Source organism: Fundulus heteroclitus, chromosome 6 (genome assembly GCF_011125445.2).
Source record: "Fundulus heteroclitus isolate FHET01 chromosome 6, MU-UCD_Fhet_4.1, whole genome shotgun sequence".
In the NCBI taxonomy this organism is placed as follows: Eukaryota; Metazoa; Chordata; class Actinopteri; order Cyprinodontiformes; family Fundulidae; genus Fundulus; species Fundulus heteroclitus.
The window spans coordinates 25,159,542-25,180,213 of record NC_046366.1 but is presented as its reverse complement, the minus strand read 5'-3'; the positions used below and the strand labels follow the sequence as shown (position 1 = coordinate 25,180,213).

General features: G+C 37.6%; 2 protein-coding genes across 2 annotated transcripts in view; both read left to right on the top strand.

Annotated features, from left to right (window-relative positions):
* The window catches only part of atcayb (ATCAY kinesin light chain interacting caytaxin b), an 86,705-nt gene that overhangs the window by 38,055 nt on the left and 27,978 nt on the right, over positions 1-20,672 (top strand). The gene's annotated exons all lie outside the window — the stretch shown is intronic.
* On the top strand, positions 6,318-12,180 carry LOC118556432 (retinal homeobox protein Rx2-like). Its single transcript, XM_036138412.1, has 3 exons — positions 6,318-6,644; positions 10,175-10,431; positions 10,725-12,180. The coding sequence occupies exons 1-3, from the start codon at positions 6,353-6,355 to the stop codon at positions 11,160-11,162; spliced, it is 987 nt and encodes a 328-aa protein (XP_035994305.1). The 5' UTR covers positions 6,318-6,352; the 3' UTR covers positions 11,163-12,180.

The following is a 20,672-nucleotide window of genomic DNA, read 5'->3' as shown; positions in this document are numbered from 1 at the left end:
AGCTAAATGAATTACAAACGACCTCGTTGTTAAGCACGTAATGACAAGTGCAGAAAAGTGTCATAAATGTGACAATGTCAACAAGTATGTGCATGCACACAGTCACACTCAGCACTCACCTTGAGGGAATATGCTTTGACTTTCTGTCTAACAAATGTGAAGTTTGCCCCTACAAACGTAGCGTAAATCTTGTGTTCACCCCCGGAATACGGCACAGTTAATAATAATCCATCCATCTTCTAACACGCTTATTCCTATTGGGGCAACGAGGGGTGCTGTTGTCAATGGGTGAGCGGCGGAGAGAGAGCCGGAGAGAACCCACACATGCACGGGGAGAACATGCAAACTCCATGCAGAAAGACCCAGGGCAAGGGTAGGACTTGAACCCAGGACCTTCTTGCTGCAAGGCACTATGAAAACCAGCGTTATTCAATTCAAAGTATTGAGCTCTGGGAGGGGCTGGATGAAATGTGATGACCACTGGAAAACAAGCAGCACAAACGTCTGACTACAACTTGGTTAGATCTGAAGAAAGTGTGGATGATAACTTCCTTCAGGTGAAATCAAGTTGTTACTGAGAGCAGACATTGATGCCAAGGAGATATATATATATATATATATATATATATATATATATATAAACAAAAAACAAAGGGACAAGTGTAAATTGCAGGAACATGACAAAGGAGCAAAAGAAGAACCTAATAGCAACGCGAGTTTGAAATCAATCTGGCAGTTCCTCCCTGGTCCCGATGCTCCTGAAATACATCCTCCAGAGGGGTGGAGATGAGCTGCAGCTGCCCTGCAGCAACGGAGAGATTCACACCCACACAGAGGTGCACATACACACACTAAACACCTGCTGTCAGCACAACAGTATATGACACAAGGAAGTGTATAGGATTTGATGGGAATATGGATGGAGCTAAATACACGGCAATCATCAAAGGAAAGCAGCCAGGCGCTGCAGGAAACAGCTACGGTATAATGGTTAGATCAGGGATGACCAAACTTTTCAGCACCTATGCCGGAATTGTCGTGTCAAAAGTACTTGAGGGCCAAAAAATGTATTAAAAAGTAAATAACCATAGAAATATGTTGTGAATTTGTTTTACCACCCCTATTAAATGTTATTATTTTAATAAAAAATAGTCTGATTTTCTGTAGGAAAGAAATTTCTATATCAATTTGGATCCAGAAGTTAAAAAAAAGGGCTTCATTTATTTGTTGTATTGAAAGATGGTCACCCAGTTTGTGATAACTTTAGATTTGATCGACAAAAAACTGAATTATTTCTGCTCTAGTTGATTAAGGACATGATTTGGTTCGGTATGTCTTTGAAAACATTTGCTTTATTTAGCCACTTTTAGAAAATCTATTTAATGCACGAAAGTCTGCATTTTAGTAAAAGTTATCTGATAGATGTGGTCTTATTTGCTATGAAATTAAAGAGGATTTTTAAAACGTGGTTATCAAAAGACAAATACTATGTGTCCTACCTAACATTTTCAATTGTAAGATTTTGTCTTGTCTGCAATCATTGTGCCCTAATTAATAATGAATAAATAATGTTCCAATGGCACCAACCACCCTTCCTGGGCCAAATCTTTCTTGAAATGGAGTTGGAGGGCTGCACAAAAAAATTACAGGGGCCACACTTTGGACATATCTGGTTTTGATCGAAGAATATATATTTATTTTTTAATAATGGCCCCTAAATTCAGTTGAGATCTGTGTAAAAAAAAATTAAAATCTTATGTGGAAAGATGGTAAACTTGCAGCTTTACTTGGAGTTAATGGTGGTTGAGCAAATTATAGGAGGGCTGGATAGAAATGAACGACACAAAAATGTTAAAAGTTTGTAAAATTTTCCTTACACTTCAAAACAATGCACTATTTTGTGTTGATCAGACTCATAGAAATCAAAATGGAACTTTTACGTTTATGATGGTAACATGGAAAAATGGTTTAAGGATACTGTAATTAGAAACGCAGACAATAACATGAGTAGATTATCTCTCAGAATGCAAGACTCTCAGTTAAACCTCACCGAATTGATGAACAGTAATTTGTGGTTAGACCTTTAAGGTCATTAGTAATCACTGCTGCTAGTTTTAAAATCTGTGAATGCAAAAGCCAACAATTTTTACCAAGAATGTTGCAGAACCCTTAATATTAACCATCCCATTGGTGGCACACTGTATTCAGCTTTTCCCCAAACATTTCTGGACAACCATGTGATCCCGTCAGCATCTAACTCTTTCTTTTGTGTCCCTGTCCTCCCCCTGCAGCTCACCATCCCCCTTTCCCCCGGTAAGCTGACACAGCGCCTTTAAACATTAGCTGCTTTCTTCCTAATAGGATCTGAGGGACTTACATTGTCATCTGATAAAACTAAGGCGCTTGATAGCTGTGCTGCACCCTCTTAACCAATTTGTACTCAATTAGGATAATGGGGAAACGAGCAAAGAGGGACAGCTTTAATATATTAATGTGATAAAATGATTATCAGTTTTTCTTGCCTATGACTTGGGTGCTATTGGGAGCGTCTCCCCAGGGACAATTAGACATATTAGTCATTGATGGAGAGAGCTAAAGAGAAAGGAATGATGAATATATTTATTTGATTTGATCCGAGATTGGATTATAGTGTCAAATGTAGGAACAGGAGTTCAAAGTGTCATTCAAACATCACATTAATGTTGATATCACCTGACAGGTGAAACGTCAGAATATTTTCTTCACATTTTAGAGCCCAGGTTTGGCTTGCTCATGCTGGATCTGTAAAAACGTACATGAAAAGTAATATTACTTGTATTTTCCGTATATTCTTTCACATCTGTGTTGCATATCTAATTGAACAATACTGTATGAGGACAGGGCTTTTTGATTGTTTCTGAAACAAAACGCAGTAAATAAAACAGGTGTCATGCAAAAACACATCCAAAGCACAGCAAACTAATTTCAGCGCCGGTGTTCTTGAGCTAGGGATCATTTTATGAAGTTTAGAAAAATTTAGAAAAATTAGATAGTATTCTAAAACAGAAATTGATTGAATTGCATCTCAAATAGTCGTCCATTCAACACATCAACACAACAGCCTTGACAAATGATGCTTCTTTTAAAACAGCACGTTTCATGTAAAATATTTGATTAACAATTATTAAAAAAGTGAAATTGAAATGCTTTGCAGCCACAAAAGAGAGAAACGTTTGGAGACACTCAAAAACATCAGTCGCCAGTCGACTTTCTTTATGGACGCCATATGGCTTAAATGGGCTTGGTGGTAAAACCCCTGCTGTGTCGGCATCTTGAAGTTCTTTCTTTTGCTCAACGGCAAAAGTAATGGGCTTTTCAGCCCCTCCGTACTCGGAAAGCAACACTGACAACCAAGAAAATGTGTTCAATGCAAAGCCACTTAACCTGAATCCAGTCTGTCGAGGGAGAGCAGATGAGGTCTTTAAGTAGTTGTTAGCTCTTAAATTTCAGCTCTCTCAGCTTCTTAAACATGTCACTGACGCTGAGATGTTAATGCATTTCCCACTTACCTCCTGTCACAACGTGTAGAAATATTTTCAACAATAATTGCCATACTGTAGTAAGTTCAAGTATGGAGAACTGACTGCTGACTTTGAGAACAATTTTATTTGCATATGTGGCATTAAAACAAAAATATTAAACGTGTTGGATTTTTTTTTTCAGTTTACCTAAAGTGTCATCCAGAATCTGAAGGAAAATCAGGAATATCCGACATAAAAAATCAGGAAGAAATTGAGTGAGTGGATTCATTAACTCATTCACTCATGAGTTGAGTAAACTAAGCTTTCTGGATTGTATTAAAAAGTTAAAGTAAAATGTGTTGTTTCATTAAAAAAAAAGAAAAAAAAAAAGAACATTTCTTTGAACAAATAACAACAGCCAAAATAATGTGTTTATTTATTTATTTTTCACCATCATTTCAAAAATGTTAATGAAAAATACTGGCATTTTGGCAAAGGACACCTGTTGTTTCCACTCTTGCCTTACAGTAAGAAGCTACAGGGTTCAAATCCCAGTGGAGAGATTTCAGCATTGACTTTGTGTGTTCTCCCTGACCATGTGCAGGTTTTCTTCCTTTCACAGTCCAGAAATATGCATGAAAGGTTAATTGGTTGATTACCCTTTGGTGTGGGTGTGTGCATTCGCATGCACGGTTGTATGCCCTGTTTGTCCCTGACTGGCGACCTGTCCAGCCTGTACTTTGCCCATTTTGCATGCTAAGCAGATTTAGAAAATGGGTGGATTGATTTAAAAATACTCAAGTGATCTCAAGCTCTGTCTGGAAGGAAATAGAGGACAACCTTTAAAAGGTGAAATAATAAATAAATAAATGAACGCTGCCTGAATGGCATAAAAAAGTTATTGCAAGAGGTGTTTTTTTTTCTTCATCAAAGATGCACAAAAACACACACAAAACAACAACAACAACAAAAAAGACACCTTTTGGAAAAAAATACTTTCTTGCACCATTTTTCCATGCCCGGGGTTTTGCGTATGACATGCCAGGAGCTCCTAAATATATCTCGATGTAGGGGGAGTGAGGTCAGAGGAAATCTCCAAGTGAAGTCTTTAGGCTCATTAAGGATGGGCTTGATCTCTGCAACACCTACTGTAGTGGCGGCTTTGCTTGTGCCAGCTGGCAAAGGAGAAACTTACAGGCTGCGCAATGAAAAAAGAACAACTAGAGTCTGCCGTCTAGATCCTGAATGGACTTAGTCTTGGGTAATTTTATTTTCCACAATCCTTACACACATAAACAAGTATTATCAAAAAAGTTTTTAAACGTTTAAGAAGAAAGAATGATGAACAAAAAAAGGAATTCAAGAATAACGAAAAACATGAAGCAAGTTTAAAGTATGCACACAACCTGTTACAAGTGAACTACTTCATCACATATTAAGAGTAAAAAAAAAAATAGTAAGAACTTGCTGTATAAAATCTAGTTAACTGTAAACTTAAAAGTGAAGATGCTTCTATTATTAAACAGTTTTATGGAGTATAGCTTTCCATGTTTAAAAGTCCATCTCTGTGTCTGTTCCCCCCCTAATATTACTGAGAATGAGGGGATTAGCAAAAAAAAAAAAAAAAAACTCCTAACACAAGCCATTATGTTTCGGACAATAGAGTTTTTGAAAGAAAGTTTTGTTGGGGCTTCATTAGCAATGGCCTCCCTCTGCGGGCTGAAAGCATGACACATTTGGAGCAATTACTTGACCAGAAAACAACTGTCAGTCATTCTTAAAGGGGGAGGATTCCAATTAATAACCCTCTTAAAGCCTCTGGTTTTACTACCATTCACCTCGACAGCTTTTTGGCGTCTCGTGTGGTTAAGGAGAGTTTTGTCAGAGGAGAAAGACATTACATGTTGTTGTTGATGCTGCTGCACGGATCACCAGCATTAGGCCCTTGGTGCAATTGTTTGCAGGGGATTTGAAGGACTTAACTGGAAGTAACAAGTGCCTAGAGAAGATATTGTTGGTCTACTTATGGTCTACACAGACGTTACGTCCGAAGTCTTGTAACACTTAAGAGGTAAGACTATTTCATGCTTCCTTACAGCTTTTTGACAACTTTATCCTTATCTGGTACATGTTTTGGTTTGACTCTAATACGATTACATTTTTAAAAGCAATTGGATAAAAAAAAAAACATAACTGAAACTATAAATATCTGCACTTGTACGTGATGGGATTCAGTTTTTCTAGTAATAAATAGAAGCGTACACATTCTTTATATTCAACGATGAAGCCGCATGAAAAGTCTCACTCTCTCGCTCAGTAGTACAATCTCTCCCTCAGAACTAGACCTATATGACAGACATTGGAAATTAACTAATCTCATTGACTCATGAACATTCAAATATGGGCCCTGGCTTTGAATTCAAGACGAACATTTGCTGTCAAAAACAGTGTTAACAACATATCTTGCAAGGAATGACATGTTTTATGAATCGCCGCTATATATAACCCAAATTACACGAAAAAGTGAATGGATGTGCTTCAACTGCATAATGCAATATGTTGAAGTACCACTGTAAATCATATATGTAAACATTCAAGGAAGGCATCAAGGATATATTATGACTTAATAGTTTCTCTGCTTTTAATCCTTTGCAGACGACAATGAAAGTGAGTTCTGCTGCTGTGGAAGGGAAACCTCCATCTGCACTGCAAGGGTCTTTGGAGCCCCTAACTCATCGCATATGCCTCCTTTAGTGTATGTGAAGTACAGCTATAGCTTTCAATAATAGTTTGCAGCTGTCTTGTCTCAGTCCTTTCGACAAGGAATAGCGACAGTGATCCCAAAGGCTCGGATGCATTTGCCAATGGATACCCTTGGAATAGTGGACGATAGTGGACACGGCATAGGGGACAACTATGACATGGCGAAAGGTGCCGGATCGAGCTCTGGAGGAAGGGTCCACAGCATCGATGTCATTCTGGGATTCGCTAAAGACCAGGAGCCTTTGCTGCATTCGGTGGGAGGTGGAGACAGTCCGAAGGAACCCGGAGCAAACGCACAGGATCCTGATAAGCAGGTCCAAATGGACCCATACGGGCACCTACCAGAACTGGGTGACAGCTCCCAGCACGCTGCTTACCATGGTGAGTCTGTCCAGCAAAAAAAACTACTGCTAACCTCAATATGTTAGGTCATTGTCTTCTAAATGAGTCTAAAAACATTTTAAATACAGGCTTTCTGAAGACCTGTTGTCACTTTACTCTCACAACTTCCTAAATGTGTGAAAATAATAACGCCACATGTGGAAAATGGTAACGAGTTGCAAATTGTAGGTCTTTATTTAAATACAAAAGAGAACAAATTACCCTTTATATCATAACTGAATTTTCATATTTCATTTCAAGCAACCAAAATACCAAGGCAATCCAAGCATGCTCTTTAAATTTAGACGTTTAACTGTATTTATAGTTTAAATGTCTCCTTGCATGTCTCCATCATTTTTTTAAAGGGAAAATTCACTGTCAATGACGCACTTTGTTCAGTTCTATTTATTTTACTTATGGAGTGCCAATTCATAATTTCTTCTCGTTGCACCAAAATAATTCTATATATAATCAGAATTGTTGCATACCCTTACCATTGTATATATATAAAATAATATACAAATTATTTTCTTTAAAAATTATACTTTTTATAAGATGCTTTTCACTAAATAACTGTATAAATATGGATATTATTTACTGTATTGGACTGATCAATTATATTTTGACACAACGGTCAAATTCTAATAAAAGAAAATCTCCTTCTGGTGTATTCGTGCCCAAATTATAAAAAGTATGACAGTTTCTATTTTGATATGTGAGAAATCCAAGGTTTAAAAAGGCTCAGTGGATTTTGAAAATATAACTGTATACTTGAAGTATCAAAAGCATAACACACATTTCTGCCATTTGTTTAGAAAACATCCAATGCTCTGTAAGTTATTATTTGCTGCCGGGCTGTATTAAAGAATAATTCTTAAAAGATCCTGTTTTACGATTAATTTCTCGTTTTCCATTACAAAAAAAGGACTTTGAATTGACTGAAAGCTCTGCATATTAAAAGATGCACGGCCACAGTTAACCATGTTTGGTGTGAGTTAGGAGGACTCAAATGGCAACAGGACAGATGCATGATGGAGATCACATTTATTGATAAAACTCAAAACTCCCAGGATACGAGGGAAACACACAGGTACCAGGGTGAGAAACCCCCGGTCTGATGTGGCGGACACTGAGACTGGTTCTGCTGGAGTTTTCCTGCTGTTAAAGGGGAGTTTTCCTGTCCACTGTCGCCACATGCATGCTCAGTATGAGGCATTGCTGCAAAGTAAACGACACAATGCAGGCGACTGTCCACTGTTGATGCTTATCCAGTGAATGCTGCAAGTCAATGACTCGATGCAACCTGCTGGGTGTCTTTAGATTGAAAACTTTTTTGTGATTTGATTGAATCGACTTTGTAAATTACTTTGAGATGACATGTTGTGAACTGGAGCTATATAAATAAAATGTAATTGAACTGCAATGAATTGACAGCAACAGTAGGATCCAGCAGTGAGAGAAAGAAACCAAGGAGCTTAAATATTGTAGAGATGTGATTGCGTCATGGAAACCAGGTGACTATAATCAACTGAACGAATGGCAGCCGCGTGGTGCGCAAAGGCTAAAGAACTGAGGAGATTAGACTAATGACGGCACAGAAACATGCAATAACTAGAGGAAGTAAAGAGAGACAACTACAGAACATGTGAAATAATTCAAATGGCAAGAACCAAAATACAGAACTCAGATAAATATAAATCACAAAGTCCATGGGATGCGGACTGGACATGCCATGGACTTTCTCACCCACCTGTACTACTTAGGTTCTCCACCAGGGGGCAAAGACATTCATCTGAGAAAATCCATGGAATATTTTACATATTCTGTGTATTTAGTCACTTGGCAATAAATTATTTTTCTATTCTCCTCCTTTTGTTGAGCAAATCTACCTTGACACTGAAGGGCAACCTGAACCACCATACTTTTTTTTTTTAAATTCTGGTTGAGGGCACATTAAATAGAGATACAAAGCATAATAAAATAAAATTGCAATATCGAATAATAATGACATCAGTTGTATAAGAGCAGTGCTTATCCATAAAAATTCATTGTTACTGTTACTGAAGTTTAATAGAAACCTTGACTTGACTGTCACATAGATGCTCCTGATCTTTTTTTTTTAAAATTAGTAAATTCATAGATTTTATAATCATTATTTAATTACAACTCGGATGTTTTTGTTAAGGATGAGCATTTATGTAATCTAAAAGGCTACTGTGCCCCTTATCATCTCTAGGTTTACAGTTGGATCAGACATGGTTTTGTGCACTGAATCCATATTTTAATTAAAAAAGGAGATTAGTTACAGCCACTGAGCTCTGAGGCATCACTCACAGGGTTTGTCCGCTCTATGGACAAATGTCCAGGATTTTTATTCTAAAAGTCATGAAAACTGTCTGCTTGACTTCAGCAGAAGCCACCTGAATCCTCCCCCGTTAGATGAGAGGATGTAGGGGGGCTCGCAGGTTTAACAGGCGGCATCTGTTATGATATATTACTGAACTCAGTGAAAGACATGATGTCAGCTGGACGTCACCAAATACCTTCATTTCACAAACCTTAAAGATTAAGTAAAGGGACTCATCTGCCTGTATGTTGACTCATCATGAACAAAAGGAGGAATGAAAGTTTCCCTTTTGTGGCAACCAGTAAATCAAACGTTTATTTTTCAAGGGTTTACTTAGACCTGGAAAATGTTTTCATGTTTCTAACTGAGACTCATGGAAATGCGGGCAATTGTGTTTATTTGATTTATTTGTTAATTGGCACCACCAATGTACAGGTTTAATTAAGATCCGGCTAAACACAAATCAGTTTAATTAACATCAATACCATCCTTGTTCAAACCAAATTAGGACAATTTAAATAAATTAAGTTAAACACAGAAGATTAGAATCACATAATGAAACAAATCCATAGCCATGACTCTATTTGAACTGACCTGACCAAGTACTACACGTGAGAAAGCAGATATGACCAAATTATTGGATGAAAAGCTTACATTTCAGAATAAAAACATATCATCGTATTGGTCTGCTCTTCAAGGTAAATTTTTTAAATCATTGTCCAAATGGTTTTCCTCAGCCAAATATAAAACAAATTTAGCAAATGCTAGTGAACTATACTAATTTAAAACTCTTGCTTGAATAATTTTTTAAAACAAACAGGACCAGAAAATAGCTTCACCATATAGATTTGTGGATTGGCACACCCCTGGCCTCCATTTACATATAGGACCCAAAAACATTTGAGATTTGCCAAAAATAAAGGGCAAAAATATGGGTTTTCCCAGAGTTAGATGAGGACTTTGATGTTCAAGCAATACCAGAACTTGACCCAAATGGGTCCTAGATGTTTTGTGGGACAGATTTTCTTGATACCCATTTGGGATCCAGCTTAGACTTTCATAAGATGCCCTGTTGGTTTTGTTAACATAACTTTTATTTATATTTGTTAATAAAGTCTAATCGGAGACACTGAGCCTTTCCAAAACACTCAGTATCACTAATAAAAGCCTTTGTTCATGTTAGAGGCAGACCTGTTCTCCAACAACAAGTGTGATGGAGAAATGGGCAACCTGCACAAGGAAGTGGACATTGCTGAGGACTCTCCAGAGTCGACTAAAGAGGAGGAGCATGCCAAAAAGAAGCACAGACGAAATCGTACCACCTTCACCACGTATCAGCTTCACGAGCTGGAGCGAGCCTTCGAGAAGTCTCACTACCCAGACGTCTACAGTCGGGAGGAGCTGGCGATGAAGGTCAATTTGCCCGAGGTCCGAGTTCAGGTAAATGACTGAATGGGTTTGAATGGGGGAGCATTTTTAAGAGTTAACGTTCTCCATCCACCGCGATGGGCCTGATGTTACTTTACTGAAAGGTTGACAGTAATCTTTGCCAGCACGTCTCCCATGACTGTGACCAAACCTAGTTTTATCAAGGATATTCAACTCAGCCACTGAAGAGCTGGCCTTTGTCTTTCGTGTTTTTCCCTGTTGTGAAGTCCTCTCGTGAACACCGCGGTCTTTAAATGTCAGCAGCTGCATTGATGAACTCCAAGTCTTATCGGCTCTCTGTCCAGGTGTGGTTCCAGAACCGACGAGCTAAGTGGAGACGTCAAGAAAAGATGGACACCAGCACCATGAAGCTGCACGACTCTCCGATGCTCTCTTTCAACCGGCCGCCCATGCCGCCCAACGTTGGCCCCGTGGCCAACCCGATGCCCCTCGACCCCTGGCTGAGCTCGCCCATCTCCAGTGCCACGCCCATGCACAGTATCCCAGGGTTCATGGGCTCGCCACAGGCCCTTCAGCCCAGCTACTCCAGCCACAGCTTCCTCAACAGCTCGCCCGGTATGGTCCAGGGCATGCAGGCCATGGGCCCGCCTCCCTATCAGTGTCCACCGAGCTTCAACGATAAGTACCCTATAGAGGACGAGAGGAGCTCCAGCATTGCGGCGCTCAGGATGAAAGCTAAAGAGCACATTCAGTCAATGGATAAAACCTGGCAGCACATGTGATGTCGCTGCCCGAACGTGAATGGATCTCCCGCTTGTGAATGTTTACAGACTGCTTTTTGATTCATATACCATCGAAGGTGATGCGTGGTACCAAAGATGTATAGACTGAACTCTCCAAGTGAGCTTTTTTGTGACTTTTCAACGTCTTTCTCAAACACAACCAATTGTTAGGAGATGGGTAAATCTTCCTGGGCTCCTTTACTTTGGTTTAGCTCCTCCCAGTGTTTAAACATAGACTCTTTTTCCTGCCATAAATGTGTATGTCTTTATTTTAGACTGTATTTGCATCTGGATATATGAACTAAAGAGAGGCTGCATAGAGCCATCCATCAGAGGTAGCTACGTTTTTTTATTAACTGATCTTATTGACAGATGTGAACAAGTTTATATATGTTTGATGTCTTAACTGAGTGGCTTTCTTGGTGTTTGTTAAAAACATAATAGGTTTATAGATCTTTCTACGGCGGCCTGAAAAGGTCTTGCGAGGAACCCTGATGTACTAATAATGTCTTCTTGAGGATTTACGCTGGTTAAATTCTGTGTGTTAGGTTTTGTAAGGCTGTGGAGATCTCACCGTATTGGAACGCTGTAACTTTTCAGAGGTTTTTGTTTCGTTAGATTTGGCAGGACAATAACGTCCCATGTTTTTCAAAAGCATGCTGTGAAAAAAAGGCGTGCCCCTTACAGATTTCTTTCTGTTTTGAGCAAATACAACATTTAGTTTTCAGATGATGATTTCATTTTTTTAAGGGAAAACATGCTATTTTGGGGCCTAAATGAAAACACATGTGCCCCCTAGACCTAATCACTGGTTGTGCCACCGTTGGCTGCAATGAGTGCCATCACGCCTTTCACAATAACTGGCTGTGGAGGCCACTGTTCAAGCTCCTGCCACAACCTCTCAACTAGATTTAGGTCTGGAGTTTATATAGGCCACTCCAAAACCTCCATCTTGTTCTTTTGATCCATTTGAACGTGGACCTGCTCATGTGCTTCCTGCTATATCCAAATCACACATACAGATTTGCTTCCATCTGCAGCCAGGTGTGCTTGAGCTTAACACCATTACTACGACTAGTGATAATAATAATAATAATAATAATAATAATAATAATAATAATAATAATAATAATAATAATAATAATAATAATAATAATAATAATAATAATAACAATAATAATAATAATAATAATAATATATTTTCATCATAATTATCATTATTATTAATTTATTACACACTTTACATTTTCAGATAAAATCTAAAAGTGCTTCAAAAGCATAAAAAGACTTGATTAAAAGCATAGAAACATACATTTTGCCAATGAAATCAAATCTAAATTATGTCTAAAAATGTTTTTTTAATGTTTCTATTTAAAAAGAATTCAGGAAGAGCGATCCACAGTTTTGGGACAGTAGCGTAAAATGAGTGGGTCTGAGAGCGTGGACCTCAGGGAACCAGTTGAGGTTTGTGGGAGGAGATATTCTTATAGATTAGGGGGACCATTTTTAATGGATGCTCTGATGATAAAGAAGAACTTGTATCAAATTCTTTCAGTGACGGAGAGTGTAATATAAAAGTTTGTAGCTTGTGTTGAACTTTGCTGTCTAAGGTCTCATGGCGTTGTTGAACTTGTTGTCTTTATTTGATGATGCTCATGGACTCTTGTCTGCCACTCTAAGTCCTGCAGCCGCAACAGAAGAAATAAACAACAAGTCGCTTTTTACGGATACTTCCTGACATAATGGGTCTGGTATATATTTTGCATTTCCCCTGACTTTGGGTATGAAAAGATTGTCCCTTCTCTGTAAGTCAGAGCAACATTCTGACACTCTGACAGACTTTGCTCTCATCTTGTTCAAGATTCCTTAATAAACATGAGTGAGTGATTTTCACCATAACAGTGTTTGGTTAATCTAATTTTTCCCAATACAGGGAGCCAATTACAGTGACTGTAAATTGGGTGTTATATGCTTATGTATGTCCTGGATATCTTGCAGTTTCTGCAGATTTTAGCCAGGGATCCCAATGAGGAGAGCATTACCAACTAACGGCTGAACGTTCTCCTGCAGGAGGCAGAAAGCACAATTTGTGTTTGCATCAATTACTGCAGATCATCAGCAGCAACCAGCTCTCCATATCACCACACTACCACCACCGCGTCTGACTGTCTGTGTGGTGATGTTTTTCTGAAATGCTGTTAGTTTACATGTGTGACAGGATGTATACCGTGAAAAAAAGTTCCACTTTTGACTCATCAGTCCACAGAATATTTCTCCAAAGGTCTCAGGGATCATCCAGGTGTTTTATGGTTAATGTGAGACGGGGTTTTGTGCTTTTCTTTGGTTAGAAGTGGTTTTTGCCTTGAAACTCTGGCATGGCTGTGATTTGTGCCTCCAGTCTGTTTCTTATTGTTGAATCATGAACAACAACCATAACTGAGGGAAGTGAGGCCAGCAAGGCGTTGGATGTTGTTCTTAATTGTTTTGTGACATGAGATGGATTAGAGGGATTTTAGCAGGCCTTTCACTTCTGGGAAGGTTCATCACTATTCCATGTTTTCTAATTTAGAGATAATAAAATCTCAAAAGTAAAAAAAGTTTCTTTTTCAGCTCTTTCTAGACTGAGAAGTGTCAATAACATGTTTGTTTTGCTGCTAGGCTTGAACATCATTAGAATTACTCACTAGTGGCAATTATTATCCGATATCAACATTGGTTTTAGGATTAGAAATAAAAACTAAACAAAAAAGCCAAAGACAGAAGAAAATCTTTATTATTATTTTCCTCATAGCTGTATGCTTGGCTGTAAAGGGTGGAAAAGTTACTTAAAGTGGCTGCTTAAATGTAACTTTGAAAGGGGTTACGGGGAATCCAGGTGTTTTATATTTAAATAATTTAAACAGCGCTGTGTAGAGCATTGAGCTCTGATGAGCGAGGTTAACGGAAGTCACAGAGCGTAATCTGATTTGGAGGCTAATTTAAACAGACAAGCATACCTCTTAACACCTAATTACTGCTTTTAAAGCGATTAACCCTGGATTGTCAGCTACAGACAGAATGGCCTGAGTTACCCTTGAAAAAAAACCTTTCCAAAACCAGATTAAATCCTTCCTTTCAAATAAACCTGATCATTTGTTTTAATATTATTGTTAGAATAATCCTTGCTGAGTAATTATGACAAGATATGCTACTCACTACTTTGTTAACAAAAATATTCTCGTATTTTAACATTTGTACATACCTGCTGCATAAAATTTAACTGACTATTGCTTCAGTGTGTTACTGCTTTAAAATGATCAGTTCAAACCAAACTATGCTCAAATCATTTGTGATTAATGGCAAAGATTTTTCAAAATATTTCCATTGGGCAAATTATTCTTGATCAATACCTGGACATAGAAAAATTCAATATCAGCATTAAACAAGTACATTTAAGACAGATATTATTTATACCCTTGATAGATTTATATTTAAAGTAATCTCTTTTTTTTTTTCTTTTTTTTTTTTTACAAAATGTCTCTTTTTACTGGTAACCATATTGACATCTTGGAGTGGCTCAGCCAGAGGCTTAACCTAAAGCTGACGGAGAATCTCTGGAGGGAACTGAAGATTAGGGTGATGGCCAGGAGGCCTTTCAACCTTAAAGAATTGGAGCTCATCACCAAATAAATCTTCAAAACACAGGTGGAAACATACAATTATAATAACAAGGATTTTTTAAATGTAACTCTAATAAAAACATTTCCGTCTATTATTGAAAAAGGTGAAGATATATATCAGTTTTCAACATGTAGTTCAAATCATTATTAAACAGCGTGGTTTTGTGAGTCTTTTGAGAGATGCTTCTGTTATTCCCAGTCAGAAAACAACTTTTTGGTTTAATGAAAATCATTTTAAATCTAAATCTTCCAGTCACATTTTGATCTTATTGATAAGTTTGATCAAATAGTCAAAATTTAGCCTACTTAAAGTCAAACATCAGTCCCTATTAGAGGAAGAATATCAGAGGACTGTAAATAAACTTTGAACTGCGCTATGAAGCACCGCCACACAGCTCTAAGTATTATGTGTCTCTATCTTAGAGAAAACACTTCACAAATACTTCTGTTACTTTGTAAATCACTGAGTGGCTTGGAAACAAAACCCATTAAAGATTTGTTATCCTTGTATCAACCTTCCAGAGGCTCTTTGGTTCAGGTTTGCTCTGCAGAATTAGAGCCAGAATCAGAGTCAGACATTCAGTTTTTATGCTCCACAAACATGGAACAAACTCTCAGAAAATGCTGAAACCTTGAGTCCCTGTGAATCAAAGTTAAAACACAACTTTTTAGAGTTACCCTTAACTTTTCTATTTAAGCTATTGACTAAAATATCAACTTTTCTTTCCTTTACTATGCCACTGCAATGTTCTTATGTTGTCAGCGTGCAAAAAGGATTTTGAATTGTGTTGTTGCCGAAATGTGCTGCACAAACAAACTTACCTTGCCTTCTACATTGAATATTTCTGAGTGCATTGGGGCGCATCAACAGCTGCAGATCTAGTAGATCAATTCTGGATTGGCAGACTGGTAACATCCAACATGAACCAGGTAACACAAAATAAATGTTATTTTTTTTTTATATCATTCCAATCAGACGTGAAAGTAGAAATCTTTTTTGGTGACGGTGGACCCACAACTCAAAGGAACTGATGTGAAACAGTCGTATCACGTCACTGGATTTTTTATACACGCTTTTCACGCTTTGCAAAGCGCTGTTTGTCTAGCCGAATAAAATGGATTCATTCAAGCTCATCTCTTTTTTGTAAAATAAAAGTAAAGTGTCTATGGACTTGTTTCATAGATCCTCTTTAAAACGTTTAAGCACATGGTGTAACATACTTTGACATCACTGTATATGATGACAACCTAAAGAAAAAATTGAGAATCAACACAACTGACCCAGACTTTAAAGCCAGAGAAATAAGATTAACTTGCACATGAAAAAAAAAAATCATTGTTAGTTTTATAATTATTATTACTATTGTTCCGTACCTTCCTCAGAGGCTTTCATTTTCTAAATACCTCCAAAGCACTTCATATATTTACAGAGAGCGTCTGTGAAGGCACTTTGTCTTCTTTCCACACATCCATTAATGAAGCTTTAAAGTGACTTTGTGCTGTTAATGAGCACGAGTTGACAATAGGCCAATGTAAGCTACGACAGAGGGAGCTGGTCTGATGGGGGCCGGTTGGGTTCATTCAGACCTATGGAGCCTTGCCAGGCCGTTAGGCAGATGAAGCTCCACTCCATCAGGCCCAACCGGGGGTGTCAGGGGGCCCAGTCTGCTAGGCTGCAGAGGCCACCAGGGCTAAGCCCTAATTGCCCTCTGGTAGCCTGTGTGGCTCAAATGTCTCTCTTTATTTTAGGGAGGGGAGTCTTTTTTGGCATCTGAACACTTAAAGTGCACTCCTTATTCATGTGTTTTAAAGGCAAAATGAATTCACGGCTTTAAAATATTTTTGGAACCGTGTTGTTTAAATTAAAGAGAGGGCATTGCCTTTTTAAAGGGGACAGAAAAATAAATAATGCGGTTAATCCTTATTTGAAAACGAATAAGTGCAAGAGGTGATTTGACTTTGGTACTATCATGCAAAAACTATTTTATTAGATGATACGTGCATTAGGTAAATGGACATGTTTTTTGTTAACTTTTCCTGCTAATAACAAGTTTGTGTGCTTTTTATCCCCAATAATTGGCACAACTTCTTAGACGTCTGTGAAATCATCAGAATCAGAATCAGACATACTTTAATAATCCCAGAGGGAAATTACTTAAATTTCATTTGTGAAAGGCCTTAAAACAAAACAGCTCCATTTTCAACACAACTCTTCGGGTACATTTTTATGCAATATAACAACTCTAGAAGTACGTTATAGCAATAAACAGACACAACGGCAGCTCAAACTACCAAAACATTAGACAGAAGAATACTTGACTCACTTTAAGTCCTGGATAGTAAAATTTCCCTCATCTACTGTCTGGTTATAAGAAAAAATAATGAACTGAAAAGCATGTTGTTGTGCCAAATATTCTTATTTGATAAAACACAATTACATTACGTGCAATTACATAACTTCTAATTGATTAGATCAATTATTTAATAAGCAGCCCACTACTTATACGGTTCGTCAGCAAGGCATAAAAAGTTGAGAACATTACTTCAGACAAATATCTGGCTTGGAAGCATCCTGGAAAGCCATCTTTGAGTTTTTAGATCTGGGCTTTTTATCATTGTTCATTGCTGGTTCCCCTTGTTCTGCCTGTGCTTCATGTCCTGTCAGGTTTCTGATTAAATAATCAAACCTTCACTATGCTCTTCCCAAGTTATTCTCTGCATTTTGGTGCTATTCTGAAACTACCAAACATGACAAAAGAAAATCCAGTAAAACATACATAGTGACATGTGGAATCTTAAGTTGGTATACTTTTGATACTCTGCTGATTATCAGTCATTATTGGTTATTATAGCAAAACACTCTTCATCAGGTTATAACCCTACCACTAGTGTAGGGAATTTCCCCAACACCCAATCTTTCACCCTTTACATGATAAAATATTATTAATCTCTTTTGTATTTGATGATATTTTACTCTCCTGTTACCTTATCAATGATTCAAGGCATTAGGAATTTAACGTTGGTAACAAACTTTATTTCTAAATTTAATTCAAATAATTCTGCTGGAGCTTTTTTTTGCCAAAGAGCGTCCCCTTATTATCTGCTGTTTCATTTTAATAAAGGACACAGTTTAGGTAAATTTAGCATTAGGAATATTCTTCCATTAAAATGTATCAAGATTTACAAGGAACTCAGGTCATTGCGGTGTTGCTTATGGTCTCGGTTTACTTCATCGGATTGAATATATCCTGCTGTACAATAATTGTATTCAAGCTTTTATCAGTCAATAAAGATGTAATTATCAGATTAACTTCAGGTTAACTTCATTTTCTGTATAATAATCTTCAAAAATTGATAATTTGAAAAGAAAATGTGTCCTTGCTCCTTTTCCTATCTTATATGTGATGATATAAAGTACATGAATATTCTCATTTTAGTAAGTAAGTAAGTAAACCTCATATACTGTATATATAGCACCTTTCACAGACATAACATAACAGACATAACAAAGTGCTTTACAGAGTGTAATAAATAGCAAATAGAAAAATTACAGGAACAGCTTACAAGGATAAAATCAGAAATGTGTACATTTAAGTAAACGCTAATAAAAGTGTCTTCAGCTGCTTTTTAAAGGATTCAACAAAGTCGGTCGCATGGAGAAACAGAGGCAGAGCATTCAACAGTCTGGGGGCCACAGCGTGGACGGACAGGTCTCCTCCAGTTTGAAACCCGGTCTTAGGGACTGAGAGGACTTGAGAGTGCGGCCAAAAGAGTAATGGATTAAAAGGTCTGAGATGTATTGGGGGACCTGTCCATTAAAAGCTCTAAAAGTCAAAACTAAAAATTTTGTAATCAATTCTAAATATTACAGGTAGCCAATGTGAAGAAGATAAAACCGTGATGTGAACCCTTCTGTTTGTTCCTGCCTCGCTGCAGCGCTCTGGAGACGAGTGACCGCTGATTGGTTAAAATAAATAAAAAAAAGAAGTACAATTATCTTAACGAGAGGAAATAAAAGCATGGATAATCATCTCCAGGTCTGATCTGGATATTATTGCCCTCAATTTAGAGATGTTTCTCTAGTGATAAAAGTAATTTTTTACTAAAAGTTTTGAATGGGAATCCAGTAAAACTGCAGTATATGGTGCTGCTCTGTGACTTGATATTGCCCAGTTTTGATTCTGAAATTGGACTCCGAATGCAGACAGTCAGGCATGAGCAGCATTGCAGGTTGACAATTTTAGTAAAAATAAAGACAAAGTAACTTATAGGGTAGAAACAATGAGAATAAGGCATGAAGGACGGACAAAAACCGGCTTGGACGGAAACAGAATAGAGACAATGACAAACCGTAGCTGAAGCAAGGAGGAAAACAGGTGAGTGACATGAGTGATTATGAGCTGACACAGGCGAATGAGCTGGACTGCCGAGTGACAGAGAAGGACAGAGGATAATAAACATGAATGAAACTGATTAGAAGTGCATGAAAACCCAAGGAAATGTCTAACAGAAAATAAGAAAACTAAACAAAAAACCTGACGAGGAAAACTCCTTCCAAACAAATAATCAGCACTGATGAGCGAACTAAAGAAGGCGAGTCTTATGGATCCCAATAAGCAGCAAGGAAACAGCACAAACAAACAAACAAACATGGAGATCATTTGGTCACATGGAAAACTGGCTAAAGGAAGTAAAACTGCTTTTCACACGTTCCTCATGATCCCCAGAACAAATTTAACTTGGAGTCATTCACCAAAAAGTTTTCGCTGAACGGTGTCATGGCATTTGTGATTTTGTTTTTTAAAGTCTTGTTTTTTTTCATCTGTTTTACTACGTTTATCCTTAGCCTTGTGTTGGATTTATAGTTATATATAGGTATATATATATATATATATATATATATATATATATATATATATATATATATATATATATATATATATATATATATATTGACTATATATATGTATATATCATATTACCTTGTGTGGAATGTTGTAAATATATATATATACACAAAACAAACAAAAGTAATTTCCCCCTGGGAATATTAAAGTATGTCTGATTCTGATTCTAATTCTGATGAGTTATATTTATGCTACTCACCTGACTCCCTGGTAGAAGAGACGTTGTCGCTCGACTAATCTTAATTTCTGGTTCACTAAAATCAAAGTACATCAGAGCTTTTTAATCAGTAAGCGATTCAGACACCCGAACATCTCCACCACAGAGTTTAAAGTTTTGATTAAAATCAATGCTCACTAAGCAAATACCATTTTTCGTTTAGCATCTTGCAGAACAATCTGAGAGGATGAATCAGTTAATATCAAGCAAAATGAAAGCTTAGTGTAGCAGCACCCAGAATATGCTCCTGACACTCCAGCTAGTAATTAATTACATGCATTACGATGTTATCTTGGTTGACCAAGCCTGACCTTTGCTGGGGCCCGGGCTCTAGTTAACAGGCTGACTAGCGGGGCATGGTCCACGGTGGAAATAATAAGGGAAAGGAGCGGAATTAATTGGGTTTGATTAAGAACACTTTTCAAAGGGACACTATTTTCCCCTCTTGACATAATTGCAGATCAGTCAGAGGGTTGGGTGGCGTTGGGGGGGTTGATGGCTGGCGCCAGTTGCTTGTCGTTTGCGGCCGGGTTTACCTTCAGAAAATAGACACGCCACTCAAGCAGAACATCCTCTTTTGCCTTATACCATGGCAGCATCGCAGGTGCTACTTTGAGTTTGTTATATTTTGTTAAATTAGCACATTAATGTTGACAAGTCATGTTAAAAAGCTTTGTTTCTGGATAATTTGACTGTGAACACAGAGTTTCAGTCACCAATAGAAACC